At 27.7% G+C, this 16,613-nt stretch overlaps 1 protein-coding gene across 1 annotated transcript in view; it reads right to left on the reverse strand.

The window, feature by feature from the left end:
- Nucleotides 1–6,711: 6,711 nt before the first annotated feature.
- sdk (sidekick cell adhesion molecule) overlaps nucleotides 6,712–16,613 on the reverse strand; it is a 297,836-nt gene continuing 287,934 nt past the window's right edge. Inside the window, exons 32-33 of the mRNA XM_075363797.1 lie at nucleotides 14,332–14,645; nucleotides 6,712–9,691 (exon numbers count right to left, since the gene is read on the reverse strand). Of these exons, the coding sequence (XP_075219912.1) occupies nucleotides 9,449–9,691; nucleotides 14,332–14,645 (557 nt within the window). The 3' untranslated portion in view covers nucleotides 6,712–9,448. The remainder of the gene's footprint in view (nucleotides 9,692–14,331; nucleotides 14,646–16,613) is intronic.

The following is a 16,613-nucleotide window of genomic DNA, read 5'->3' on the forward strand; positions in this document are numbered from 1 at the left end:
AATACTGAAATCGAATGCTTCTCTTTGACAAACAATATGAACTGTGAGTCACAGAAGAGGAGAAAATTGAAAAGAAAATTAGAGTATGACGAAAATAGAGATGTTGCTTAATGTGTAATAAGTGGCAAGCAAGGTTTTATTGTAAATTATTTTTATGTAATTTGGGAACAATTGGTGACGTATCGTAGGTTATCAAAATATTTTAAACAATTTTGTTGTTTTACTAAATGTTAATTTGAAAGAAACTTCATCAAATGAATATGACGAATATCTTAAAAAACTTAATGGAAAATAGGTGACATTGATAAGAAAGTTTTTAATGAAGAACTAGTCCACATCTTGAAATATGCCAGAAATGAACATTTAAATTCCCAATTAGAAATGTATGAAGCCATATAAAGAGGACTTACTTCAACATTTCCAAATGTTGAGTTAATTTTCTAAGAATTCCAGCTTCCAATGCATCGGCAGAACGTTCTTTCAATGTTCTTAAAAGAATTAAGAACTATTTAAGAAATACTTTGGAGCAGGATAAACTGTCAGATTTATCCATATTATCTATTGAAATTAATGTAAGCAACTGTGCTGATTTTAATGAACTAATAAATAATTTTGCAGCAAAAAAAGCCCGAAAAGTAAATATTTAAATAAATATTGCAATCATGTATGCATTATATTTATAATGCTCTTTATATATCAATATATGTAATTGTTTACCAAATATTTTTTATTTTTTTGTAAAAGGTTTTCATGGATGAAGGAGAATTTATTTCACTTTTTATGCAACAATAAATATGTTGATGTTTTTACAATTGTTTTATTTTTCCTATGTGAAAGTTATTTAATTGGAGTTAGGAGCCCCAAAATTCTACTTTGCCTGAGGCCCCAACTAGTTATAACGTGCCACTGTATAAAATTGTTTTGCTTTTTGTGCTAAAAAATAAACCAACAATTTGGTCAATTATCAGCTGTTTGAGTCACTCCCTCTAAACATTTCTTTTGTTGTGCTGTCAACTATGGTGGCCCATTAATGATTTGGCATGGTAGACAGAGATCAAAAACCATATCCAAAACTTGTATATGATTGCCTTTCAAGTAAGGTTATATAAATGCTTTCAATAATGGAACAAACTCTAACAATATTCTTTCTACATGAACTACTTTCAATACTGAACCCAAAGGATTTCCTAAATAATATTCAAACGTTTATTTCACAAGCAATAAAACTGGTCATTCATCCCTCCATACCTACACTTCCGTGGATTATAGGAAAGTGACATAGTGTAAAATTATCACCTTCGCAATGTCGTAGGATAAAATGTTTTTAACTTGGAGGAATTATACATCATACTCACACAAACTGAAGCTGTTTTAAACTCATATCCACTGTATGTTATATCTTCTGATTCGAGAGATCCACAACCACTGACACTCGGATACTTTCTTTTTGGATCTGCTCTAACTGCAATCCTGATTATGTTGAAGCTGTGGTTAATCATTAGGTCACTGGCTACCAATACAAAAATCTACACAAGCTATTTGAAATAAATGGTTAAAGATTACTTAGATCAATTACAACGTAATAAATGGCAAACTTCGGAGAGAAATATATGTGAAGATCATACAGTATTTCTCCTTTACAGTGGAAATATGGATAAACAATAAAAACGTTTACAGGATCAGACAACTTAGTACGTGTTGCAGAAGTAAAAAATTGTGTCTTCTAACATGGAAAATCCTTCATCTAGCTTTGCCTGATCCAATGCAGATGCCCAACCTTTCAAGCAATGACTTAAGTATCCACCCATCATCAGATGTACTTATTAAGCAGTCCAATTTTTCAAGCGATGATTTACTTATTTCGGAAATCCAGGCACCATTCAGGTGATTTGCTTATCTAGGAAATCCAAGCCAGCAATCTGCCCTAAATATAAAAATCCAATGCCCTATATAAAAAAATCAAGTGAGATCTGTCAGTAAAATTTATAACAAGATTATGTTTATATTCAAGATTATTTACACTACAATGTTCATATTCAAGACCATTTATGCTATGAAATTATGCTTATTCAAGGCTTATTTATTCAACACACTTATTAAATTAATAATTATATTTATTCAAGGTTCTTATATTATGCACTTTGTCAACTAATGGTCATGTTTTTTCCAAGGCTTAATTCTCTACTGATTCAACTGATCATGTTTATCAGAAACTTAATTCCAAACTCTTGTTCAGTTGATTATATTATTCAGTCTGTTTATTTTAGGTATTTAGTCAGTTCAAGATTATTAACATGCTTATTATTGGAGAAATTACTACTCAAGATTTACTTGTATATAAGTGCTTAATTATTACTGTTATTTATTTAAAAATCCATCTGATTTTTGGCAGGCAGTATGTTTGAACTTATTAAAAGTAATTATTTTTTATTATGCTAATGGTTGTATGATTGTGTGAATTCAGTGAATATTAAACATAGTTAACATTAAACAAATATTTAAACATAGAACTCATTATTTATGTTAATATTAACGTAAATAATTAGTGTTCAATGTAGATGTAAATTGTACATAAACATTTTTGTAGACATAAATTATGAATTAATGACAATCATAAATATAATCTAAATGAAATATCTAACCTTTGTCTCTTTATTAAATATATCCAATACCTTAAATTATGATGTATTAGATGATCAATATACAGTCTGTGAAGCAAGATTTGTACAAACACTGTGCAAAAAATAAACTGAATTAATAAATTCTATAAATGAACCTTTTTTACTAGAAAAAAAAAAATAGTGACTATTTAAATGGAGATAGATGGTATGTCTTAAAAGCCTAGTCTAATTGAAGCCTAATTCCAAGTAGCATTAAAAATCTTTTCATAACTGAAAAAATTTACCTCGTTACTTACAGGTAATATTTTTACATCTCTGTAATTGATATGATTGAAGTGTGTATCTGTTAGAAGAGATATAAGTTGTAGTGAAAGTATAAGTATGGCTCATAACAGTTAAAGAACAAGTGTTTCTTAAATTTGAATAAGTGATCAGCAGTCAGTTCTGACAGTCTACTAAAAAAACTTTGTCATTGAAAAAAGTAAAATAAAATAAAAAATAATACAGTACATATTTTAATGTTTCTGAAGAAAAAATATTAAAGATAAAACTAGTAATATAATCAGCAGTTAAATATTAATATTTATAAATAATAAGCAATTAATATATAGGTTATCTTATATAAAATGTAATTATAAAATGGCAATACAATAATCCTATATAATATAAAAAATATACAAAATTATGTACACAATTTATATATATATTATTTACATATACACAATAAGAAAATGTTACATAGCAACATTGTAATGTCCAAATTCAATATGTTCATAAGTCACATGAATTAATATATATTAAACAATTTCTTAGTACAAAATTAACAAAGCTACAAAAAATTAGAAAAAAAATCATATTTAATTTTATAATTATAATACAATAAAAATTTATTTTGTACAAAAAAGCACATTTATATTATATTAATATATGTAAAACTAATTATAATTTAATTTGGTTAATTCTATTTCATATAAGTCTTCACTGAAATGTTTTATTCATCTAATGACTAAATAGCACAAATAATAATAAACAATAGTTATCTGAAGAGTAAGGTCAGATCATATAAGTTATATATATGTGTATTCACTTAGCATGATTTTAATCTGATCAAGTCTCTATTGACTGGAAGTGTTGAATGACATTGCCACTTATTTGAGATGAGGCCATATGTACAGTCAATATTTTAAATTTTCAATAAAAGGGGGAACGTATTTGAATGCTGTAACAATTCAATCTGAACAAATTCAAGTGTGCATTGTGGCTTAGTAGATAACATATATCCAATAAACATAAATAAAATTTTGTTGAATATGTTGTCTAGTGTGTTGTAATAACCAAAATAGAAAATTTAATAAACTTACCAATCTACAAATATGTTCATCATTGTTATAAAATTCTATATCAAATATATAATACATATATATATATATAATATAATGATCAATGATTTTGTGCTGACTGACAAGTTTCTGCTAAATAAATTTCTTTTCCTCCAGATACTGAAGAACCATGTAACAGGTTTATACTTAAGTTAATACGTTTGCTCAAAACTATATAGTGTCACATTTTAGTAAAAATTTTCACATTTCAGTAAATATATGTTAACAGTAGAAACACAGCTCATTGCCAATATTGGAAAGATATATTTCAGACATACCTGTAGCCAGATTTATGATTTACTTTTTTTTGGACCATAAATATGTTTTCTTAGAAATTATGGATTATAGTATAATAAATTATGATGCAATATAAAACACAGCCATAGAGTATATGACATGGAACATTTAAATTTACAGTAATTCATATTTTGCATTAAATCTGAATGCAAAGAAATTATATATTAGTGATCAAAATGTAATTTGTAAAGGGTGTGGTTATTGAAATCCTTTTTATTGTAGCTAATAATTATTAGTTACAATTCCAGGCTCACACACAGGTTATCTATCCTACTTGACTTACAAAATATAGTTTTATTTTAGCTCGCCTTCTGCTGTGAGCCTTTCATGCATCAAAAATTGCCACAGCTTAAAAGCAATGAAGAATTTAAACAGAAATTATTTTAATAACTAAATAGCATCAAAAATGAGTGTTTTCATTTTTCGCTTTTTTTTTAACACAGGATAATTTCTTGATGAAAATGAATCTCTCCTAAATTCCTTTCCTAGACTGCATCAACAAAATATTAAAAAGGCTACTAGTTTTCATTCCAGAAAAAAATTTAAGAAAATACATTTACAACTTTAGTCAGGGGTATCAATTAAGTGTGATGCCTTTTCTTCCATGTAACACTGATTTGTTAAACCAGCTTATTTTTAATGTGTATTTAAATAGCTAGGGTAAGAGATGACAAAATCTTTTAGTGTTAAGTTTTTAAGGTGATACCTAGCACTTTTGTAAGTTTTTTATTCAGAAGTACAGGCATGCCTTCTGTGGATGCCTCCTTCCATCTCTTTCCCTTAAAAAAAGGGGTATGATCCCCTCCTCCTTTACCATTCCACCACACCCTGAGTGGACAAAATTTTTAAATGCTGACTTGATTCTGATTTTTCTTAAAATATCTTTTCTTATTAAACATCAGAATTTGAGAGCTAAAATTATATATATATGCAGGGTAACTGATACCAATCTTTGTGAGGAGTGATAGCTGTATCTTCTGGAGGCTCAGGGTTCAAGTCCCAGTCAGACATGGCATTTTGCAAAAGTTATAAAATTCACCATCCATTGGCAGTTATTGGGCATCAGCCTATTGTTAGAAATATTAAATGACCATTTAAGTCAGTGTTTTTCTTTCTGTAGTTTATATTACTAATTTTGCTTATTTTACAACTTAAAAATTAAAACAAAAAAATTCATCAAAACAGAAATTTATATTAATAATAATTACAGTTACAGAAGCCTGGACCAGAAGAAATCTATATATATGTTTCTTCCAAGACATGATCTTCCAAGTCTTAATCTACTGGGGAGATTATTAGAAGTATTATTTTAGCAAATCATACTGCTATATAAAAAGAATAAAAATAGATTAAATAGAAAATAATAATGATTGCATAACATTAAAGGATTAAAGCAGTGAAGAGAGTTAGACTGGTTGGTCGAAGGAAAGAAAAGGAAGTGGTAACATCAAATAAAGAGAAAAAATATATAAATAAAGATAAGTCTCAACAAATACGGTAAGAATCTGTAAGTGGATATGAAATCCATAAATTAAAGTAATACACTATGAATTAGACATACATTGATATGAAATGTGAATTACATATATGTAATATACTTTTTTATGAAGCATTTTCAATCATGTAACCATATAATTGGTGTAACAACAATAACCATGAGTGAAGCTTTCTATGTACCGGACCTTACTTTGCAGATCATAATATATTTGTTAATGTTTACATAATTAAAAAATAACCTTAAAAAATAAGAAAGACAAGTAGTATAACGAACTTAAAAAAAAAAAAGTTAAAATTTCATTCATTATTCTCCATACCTAAAACAAATATATTTATTTACACATTCATTAACATACCAGTTGATGTAAAATTATTAAATAAAATAAAAATACAAATTTTAGTCTAATAAAAATTTAATCTAATCAAAATTAATTAAGAATAATAGAACTTAAATAATATAAAACGAACTCTTGAATGAGGAACTAATAAAATCTAATTCATTTGTAAATGAACTGTATTAAATTGTTTTCTAATTTAAATTTATTTTAAAATGTAACCACTCTTGCTATGCATGCATAAAAATGTTACATAATTTGAAAAAAATAAGAAAAACACAAATTAAGCGTATTTAACATACTGTATCTAATAATAATAATAAAAATTGGCAGTTATTGCACAAAAAAATGATTTCAATTACACACAAAAACTTATTTCTGGGTCGTATATAAATAAAAATAAATACATCACACAATTTAAATTTATATTATAAATTGCTGTTAAAAAAGACACAGCTGAGATCTATTATTATAATATTTAATATAAATAAAAGTTCAATTAATTAAGTGCAATTTAAATAAATTGCATAATAAATGAAAAAATATTTGTTCAAAATATTCACTATAAATACTATTTATGGCTTTAGTTATTCATTTACAATTATTTAACATAAATATTAAATTTATACATGTACATACATACAAAAAAATGGTGAAGTGCGCACCTTCACCATATAAAATATACAAAAAAATTCTGGCTCTGGTGACATCTAGCTTTTAATTCTAGCATAAATTATGGTGTTTGCATAAATTAATAACATTGCTTAAGATAAACACTGATATTCAGGGGTTTCCATCTCTAAGCTAAATATTCTAATTTTTTTCCTTGTGAAGACAAACTTACAAACCGAGTTTAAAAAATGTGTCCAAAAATATGTGGACACAAATAAGATGACATAACATAGGCCCTTTGTACAGTAACTTCAGTAAATATGAATAAAGTGTCACAGAACTAGCACCAAGTCTTAAGCCAGCTAGTCAACTGTGTTTTCTGGGAGTCAGCTTGGACAAGCATATAAATATTGTTATAACATTTTAGTTAAATAAACACAAAAAAAGAAAGTAAGAAAATTGCACTTTTAAACATTACCATCATTTTTTTTTGAACAGCCTATACTAATATAACTGATTTTGATAAATGATTGTTTTTTAATACATTTTAGTGGGAGATATATACTCTTTTTTTATATATAAGAAGTTAATTTTTTTTATTATAATAAAATGACAGCTTCTTTTCTTCTTTATAGTTTTCAGGAATATCTTAATAAGTATTTTAGTTATTAATACTGACAGAAATAAAAAAATAAAAATCATGCAATTTTTAAGCAGATTTTTAAATTGATTGTATTTTATGTTTTCAATTTTTATTACAATTTAATATTAACATAATGTCCTTAATTCCTTGAAACAGTTCCATATTTTTACCTTTATCTCAACTTTATCATAATTATTGGAGGGGATGTTAAAAAGTTCCAATTTAAAAGGAAGTACAAAATATTCTGTTTTCTGATGGACAGTTACTCTAAAATCTACTAAATAAATTTTTGGACAAATGGAGTTAAGCTCATTAGTACCTTTTATTCATTTTTGCAAAGCCGTCTTTATAATTTAAATAAAGTAGTCAATCTACTGCATTGCAAAGATTTTTGAAGGGTGTTAACTCAACAACATATCAAAATAAAATTTAACAAAGTCAATCATAAACAAACATAATTTAACTTTTACTGAAATTTAAATTTATTTTTAGTTAATTTAAAATATTATGCCAACTAAATTTATGTTAGTTGAATTCATTGGAACTGTCTTTTGAAGACTGGGCCACCTTCTCACCTATGAGAAGAAATGCCAGTAAAATGGTACCCATGAAAAAGTTTTTTTTTTTAATCTTCAGAAATTCTTTTTTGTCAAAATAAAATCACACTTAAAAACTACTGCACTTTACTTATAAAATTATTTGGGTTTTTTTTTCACTAACTAACTGTTTTGCAAATATTTTTTTGGAGACTTGTTTTACAACTTCACCTAGGATTCTGTTTATGTTCTGATTAATCTTGTAAACTTGTATCCTACTATTTTGTGTTACTGTTTGCATGATTAGAATAATACAGGGATATGTTGTTTGTATTCAGTATTATTGATTACAGTTAAATTAGTTAAACAATATTAATTGAAATAAAAATAATTGTCTATAATACTCTACTGTATATGGTATTTTGTTTTATCTGTGTTCATTTATTCCTTTAAATGTATGCATTAAGTTCCCTAATTTTTAAGTTCATAAATTTTTTCATTTCAGAAATAGGGGATCCAAATTTAACTGCATGCTGATCCACATGATGGGTAACTTTTGCATTAATACAAAAATATTGGAATCTTAAAAAAATTACATTGCAAAATAAAAGTTACAGACTAGCCATCAAAAAAAGGAAGAAAAATGTGAAAGAAAAAAGGATTTATGTAATATATATATATATACATATATAATAAAAAAAATATAAATATGTATATATATTTTTTTCAATAGAAATGAGCTAATGATACTCCTGAAAAAAGATACTATCACCATTATTTCTAATCCTAGTGTTAGAATTTGATTTCAGCTCAGATAAATTGACATTTTAACCTGGAGTTGTAAATACTATCCAATAGTTATAAGACTTATAATAGTTTTTAAATTGGTGCTAATCTAATTAATGATGAAAAAAAAGATATAAAATATGATTCATAAATACCATATTTGGTGCTAGCCAAATGTGATGGCTCATCCTCCATATATTACGAAGAGCAGGGAGAGTTATTCAAGATATAACTTATAAAATTTCATTATAAAAAAAACACTGAGCAGAATCAATATAACACAAGTACCAAAAATTTACAATAAAATTCTCATAATTAAAACTGTTGAATATTTATGTTTTTAAAAACATATGCGTTAACGTAAATATGAACGTAATGTTTTGAATTACTAATACACTAAAAAATTACACTTTACTGTTTTAGTTATAAAGTTTTACTCAAATCATTATAAAATACATGTATATTTGGACAGAAAGATACTAGTCTATAATCCATAGCAGTTAAAAAATTCCCAAATTGATATATTTGAATATAAATATGATTAGTTATGATCAAAAATTAAATCCTTCCAAACTTTTTCAAGTTATTTTAATAAGCTTATAATAGTGAACAATACTTCAAAATATAATATGAAAATCTTAATGTTACAATATTTATAATTCTAGAGAAATAATGATAACTGATTATCATTGAATGTTTAAATACTGAGCAATTTTTGTTTATAAATTCCAAAATTAATAATTTAAACAAAAGATGAAAATCCAGGAAGAGGGGCACGAGATCTTGCCATATTGTTCATAATAATTTGACCACCATTTAAACTGACAACAGTACTGCCTTCTGGCTCTGAATCTGTATAACTAGAATAATTTCTAACTGGTTTTTGTCTCTTCCAAGACTGCCTTAATGAATCATTAACGTTTGCATAATGATTAACGAATGAATGCGGATCGGATCTAACACTTTCATTTTCACTTTCTGATCCCTGAAAAAATTAAATTAAAGAACAATTATATAAAATGTTTTAATTTTATAATAAAATCATTTATAATAATAATAATGGTGTGGTGTAATTGAAAAGAATATAATGTTTGAACATAAAACAGAGAATAAAGGACAGAACATACTACATTATTATTAGGCACTAATCTTTCTTAAGTGTGAATAGAAATGTAGATGTCAAGAGTCACAACTTCCTAATCTATACACACAACTTCATCTACAGATAAATTCCTGTTTTAATATCTGGACAATTATCCATCCAAAAATAAAGTTAAATGTATATATAGACTTGAAAAGTGTTCTTAATTTGTTCTTCTATTTCCATAAAATATTAATTTCACAAATATGAAACCTTACACCTTTTTGAAAAGCCTTTCTAGACATAATTTGAAACTGAATGAAAATTTATTGTTTATTTTACTTACACCATGGATAACCAAATTACCAAATACATAAATGATTTTTTCTTTTCCATCTGCATGTATTATGTTATACTTCTGTACAGTATACAATAAAGGGAAGTATGCTATTAAGTCAAATTTTTTATGCTGATATTTTTGCAGATCTTGACATTTAAACTCCTTCTAATCAAAAACTACAATTTCAGCATTGAAAAATTACAAAAGGATGAATGGGCTTACATACGTAATGTATGTTGACTTGGTTTTTGCTTGATATCTCTGAACTCGATGAACCAATTAGTATAACATTTGACACTATGATTTCTGTATATTGGATACTGATGTCATTTAATCTTGGTCACAATTGGTAATTGGGAGCTGAGTGGTATGAATATTTAGGACAAAATATACTTTATTGTTATTTTTGGATTCAGTCACATACTTGTACTATTTTGAATATGGTCATTGATGCCATCTAATTTTGGTTATAATTGATCAAGGGAATGTGGAGATATGGTCATCATGTGTCCTGTAACCCCAAAAAATTACTAGAGTAGAATAATTATTTTTCATAATTCAATATCTCATAGGAGTCTTTTACATTTTTATCACCAGAGGAAAAACTATATTCACTATATTCTAATACCATCAATGTTTGTAGCAAATAAACAATATTATTTGTATTGTATATACTAACTAATGAATTTATTAAAGGCTGATTAATAATTTTTTTCCTAAGTAGTATTTTGTTATAATGAAGACCCAGAAGTTATATTACTTTCCCGGATGCACTCTTGGTTGGCTTTATTTTGCTTTTAATTTTCACACAAAAAATTTAATATTGTATTCACTTGTAATTATTAATCTATGTAAATATTATTGGCATCTAATATTTCATTTAAATTTTTGTTTATAAAGAAATAATAAATAAATCCACAAAAAAATCTATGTCTACTAACTCTTTTTATCAAATGAAACATTTAATAGGCCATCTGAACTAAATTATAGTTCAGTTAGCTTACAGAGTGAAGAATAAACAAATTTTGCCTTTGTGTGAGTGAGTACGTCATGATTCTGCTGTTATGTCCCTTGCATCAGTGGTGATTCACAACACGACCACATCTATATACAACACTATAATCATTACTTATATATAGTCACTGTATAATTAATTTGTCATATAGTAGTCAATGTAATCAAAAGTTTATATAACATTATGTCTTCTCAGTTCTATTAAAACCTTTTCATCACCTTTTTCATCACTCTTTTGTTCTCATATTCAATTTTTGTGTTTTTGTTACTTAACGTTATTTAAAGTTAATATAATGCAATTTTTTTAAGTTTACTAGAATGTGAGTGAGGTGTATTCCTGAATTTCTGTCTGTACAACTTGAGTTATACCATTATTTTGACACCATGTCTAATATTGATTCAACTGATAATAGTGCAAGATTACTGAAGTCATGCGGAAAACCACATCATATTAAATTCTTACAAAAACAAATTACAGAGTAATCCAATGCCGTTGATTTCAGATGTCATTAATAAACTGCTAACATGAATGGAAGTTGCGCTGCTTCAATATACAATATGATTCATGAGTATCTGATAAAACAGGCCAGCAGGAATGGAAAACTGTAAAACATGTAACGGAATTGGATAATATAATATAAAACAAAATTGAGCCTCCTGTTGTATTTCTTAATAATGACAGCACTATGGATTTCTCACAATAAGATGACAAAAACTGAATTGAATTTATTATTTGTTTACTGTCATAGAAATTTAATCTAAGATATTAGTGAAATTTTACTGTTTGTTGACAATTGACAATTTCATATCTCTTAAAATATATATAATAATTTAAAATACAATAGTGTGAGGTTACTAAATATTATTGTAGTGTAGTTTCTTTTGTACGCATCACGATTTACAGGAGATACTTGTGAATCGGCCTCCTGAACACTCGTACGTGTAGTTTGCTTAACAGAACTCTGTAAGCTAACTGAATAAGATATAAACATAATTTTTATGGTTAGGTATTTTTGAAGTTGAAGGTCATAGTTCTTTTTGAATTTAAAGTATAGGAATAAAATCAAGGAAATTTAAAATTGTTTTTAATCTGTTATATTATTATTCAATAGCTTTTTGACATATTTCCTTGATAATCAAATAATTTTTCAAATTCTGGGTCAGCTTCAGTATGTCACAGGCAGTTGAATGTCACTATATGTCACATGAAATAGACATTTTTGATGATTTATAAAAAATTATAATTTTGTATCTTTAGAGAGTAAGTAATATGGTTTTACAGGGAATGTTTCTAAGTCTGTAAAACTGCTGTTGTTGATGTCAAATTTATTATTATTGTGTCTCATAACCAGTCTATCAAAAGGGCTGCTACTCCTGTGCAGGAAGTTTGTAAATAATCAATTAAAGCAATTTCTGTCTACTTCCTGGGCAACAACAATACTATCTCCAAAGTTTACCTTGTTACTGATCTATTTAATTTATTCAACCCTGGTAACCAAAAAGATATTACAAGAACTACTTAAGATCAGGTTTACATGGTATTTTTAATTTATATTTATTAAAACCAAAGTTTGTATATGATTTTTTTTATTTCCATTTCATTTTAATGTTTATAAGTTCTTTAATAATGTACACTTTTTTCCCCTGTTTAGCCTCTGGGAACACCATCAGGTATTACTTCAGAGGATGAATGAGGATGATATGTATGAGTGTAAGTGAAGTGTAGTCTTGTACAGTCTCAGGTCGACCATTTCTGAGATGTGTGGTTAATTGAAACTGAACCACCAAAGAACACCGGTATACACAATCTAGTATTCAAATCCGTACAAAAGTAAGCGCATTTACTAGGATTTGAATGTTGGAACTCTCAACTTCGAAATCAGCTGATTTGTGAAGATGCATTCACCACTAGACCAACCCAATGAGCTTTAATAATGTAAACTGATTTTTAGTCAACACCATACAAATGAGCATACTGCAAATTATTTAGGCAAATGTATCAATAATTTAGGAAAGATAATAATCAAAAGTTTGTATCAAATATAGGCAAACCACATGGTTGTAAAGGTTATAATTTCTTCTATATAGAAGAAATAACATTAAAAAACATTTGTTGAGAATTAAATAAACAAGAATTACACAAAGAAGACTATATAATAAAGAGTACTATATAGAGGACAACTGAGGTAGGTGGGGCCGATTGACAGCTTGCTATACTGAGTTATCTGTTATCTTGATAGTGGAAATGAATGTAACTACAGTATATTGCACATCAGACTGTTTAACAGTTGTCCTGTGAAAAAGTTCGACACCAATCTAAAATGCACTATTTAGATGATTACAGCTGCAATATGATTTGTCCTATTGAAATACTTCCCTAGCCTTCACTAGTAGCTCCCTTAAGCCACAATACAGGTCTTATCTCCGATAAACAACTCCATGATGCAAGAGACATCATCAAGAATTTCTGGTTAGACTAATGAGATGATTTCATAAAAAAGTGCACACTTTATTTTTGATCCTAATACTGAATGCTTAAACATTAGGAATCATAATAAATATGTCTAATATTTCCCAGTAGTCAAAGATTTTTGTTCAATTTAATATAAACAGCACTATATTGAGTTCAGTGAAGCAATTACTTGATAGCTACTGTGAATGGATTTCTTCCCTTTTCTTCAATAATTACTTTCTTTTATTACATCAATTGCTATGAAAATTTTTTTCTAGTCTCCTTCCTCAAGATTACAAGATACTTGATTTTGAACCTGGTGTTACTGTTTTTGAGGGTTTTTGCAGAATTTACATATTCTAATAAGAATGTTTCTCTAAACTACACTGAATGTATGAATCCCACACTATTTTTCTCCAGAAAGCCCAATGTTCTACAGCTCATCAAAGATTTCTTTTATTTTTTATATTCATTTTGAAATAAGCAATGCACAAATTTAACAGGGCAGATCACTAATAAAAACAAAAATATATTCAGAAAAATCACACTGGATCATCTACAATTTCTTATGAATACTGGTTCAAAATCTTTTCAAGCCTAAATAAAATGCAACCCACCAAAATTCTATTAAAGTTCTTGAACAATGAAAACTGAATTCAATACTATTTAGAGAAAAAAAAATTACCTTACCCTAATTGAAAAGTAAAAAAATAATATTCTATAAATAAACATAAATACCTGTGAATCAGTAGAACTGATTTCTGATGGTTTTTCAGTTACACTTGAATCGTCAGGATTTTCATCATAACCTTTCAAACTTTCTTCATCGCTATGGTAAGCAACTGAAGCAGGAGATGGACGTGGAGGAGATTTACCCAACATCGGTGGCCCTGGTGGGGCGAGAGATTTACGGCCCAATGTATTCTTACGTCCTAAAGTACCACCTGATCCTCCACCTCCCATATGACGTGAACGATAAAGTTCAAGTGCTAATTGCTGTCTGTCATCAATATCCATTGCCATAGATTCTTCTAGAGTCTTTTGAGCTTCCTCTGTAATTAATTAAATTATTATTATGTATTAATAAACTCGGCAAATAAATTACAGTAAAATGCATATTAGTACTAACAAGGCTGGTAAACACAATTTTTAAGTCTTAATGAGATTTATATTATTAAACTGTGTTTCTACAAATTATTAAAGTGGAAACTAAATTTAAATTTATGCCATTTTTTATTCCACAAGTAAATATTTAACCCTCATAAAAAATGATGTTATATTTTACAATATGATCACTCATAATAGAAGTTTACTGCAATTGAAATATCAGACTCTATAGGATAATACATTTGTGGATCCAGTCCTGAAAAGGAATGAAAGTGCAGACCGCCTACTGAAGATGCTGCAAAAGTTACTAATTTTCACAAGGATTTAGCAGTGAACAATTTGCAAAACCAGAAATATTTAAGTAGGATAAGAACTGAGGCAGCTTGTAATAAAAAAGTGGAAGATATCAGTGAAAATTTTGATATTACCTGAAAACTCTAATATAATTCTGATTTATCACAAATCCTACTAGGAAAGTACATTTCCAGTTGTTAACTGACCATAATTAACAATTGACCATCGATGACTACCTTAAAAAATGTTATTAAATATTTTTAGTTATAGTGAGTTTCTTCAACATAGTATGCAGCAGTGATAATGACCTGACAAGAAATCATCTTGATGTAAGTGAGATAATGAATAAAACATGTGTTCAAACTATGAAAATTATTAAAATGATAAATATGTTAGCTAGTGGCAAATTTGACAAATAAAAAAATTCAATAATGGCTGATTGATTTGCATAGAGGTTTCAGTTAGTATAAATAAGAACAAACAAAAAAGAATATAGATTTTTCTTACCTTAGTAACTAAGCCAACTGAGTAAACCTATTTTAAATAAACATAAAAAGAAACATTTTATTCTCAATAAAATTTGAGAATATCAGGAGGAAATGTAATGCACACTGAAATGTAAAAGAGAACAACATTTGCTAAAAGCAATAGATGCTGACATCTTGTAGTTTCACTCCCAAACTAAACATTCCAAAACTTGCCCTCCATGCCCTCTCATTTTCTGTTGGTCGCCATTGTTATATGGTTGAGTATGCCTGCTACATCATTGAGTGTCACAAAATGCAGTGATTGAATTTTTAACAGCAGAAAAAGTGAACACTAATGACAATCAATCATCATCTAAAGCCATTTATTGAGATGAGATGAAACTGTTGATCAAAGTACTGTGAGTAGGTGGGCAATCAAATTTCTTTCAATAGAAACTGGTAAAGCGAGTATTGAGGATGAACATCAACTGTTTTTTGTGACAAATGAGAAGTACCAAAAGGAGTTGCATGAATCGATTCAAATTGACTGTTGCATCAGATAGGCGGCATATTAAAAGTATGAGTAGAACATAGTACAGTAGTACAACTGAGCTACTGTAAAATTTGTTTCTGATGGATGCCATGCAAACCAATAAAAAAGAACAAACAACAATGAAATGAATGTTTGGAGCAGCTTCCAAAACATTATTCTAATGGGGAGATAATTTCTTTTTAAATATTGTGACAGGAGATGAAAGTCAGGTGCATCATTATGACCCAGAAGAAAAACAGTAGAGCATGGAATATTTATACTATGGTTCACCAATATAAAAAAAATTAAAGACACAACACTGCAAAAGAAATTTCTCTTGACAATGTTTTGTGATTCCAAACATGTATACAGGTAAGCTATGTAGATTGTAAATTGTGTTCAATATATAGAGACATTAAAACATCTTAGGAGACTTATGTGCCATGTTTGACAATCTATGGAGCTGATAATTCTGCAAAATGAAAATGTTTGGTCATATACATTGCATACAACCGCCAAGCTTCTTGCAAAGTTGAAATTTGAACCTATTCTAAACCCTCCATACTTACTGGATTTGGAGCTCTGAGATTTTCACTTCTTTCCGTATCTGAAGAGGGATA

This window comes from Lycorma delicatula, chromosome 4 (assembly GCF_047948215.1).
Source record: "Lycorma delicatula isolate Av1 chromosome 4, ASM4794821v1, whole genome shotgun sequence".
Lineage (NCBI taxonomy): Eukaryota > Metazoa > Arthropoda > Insecta > Hemiptera > Fulgoridae > Lycorma > Lycorma delicatula.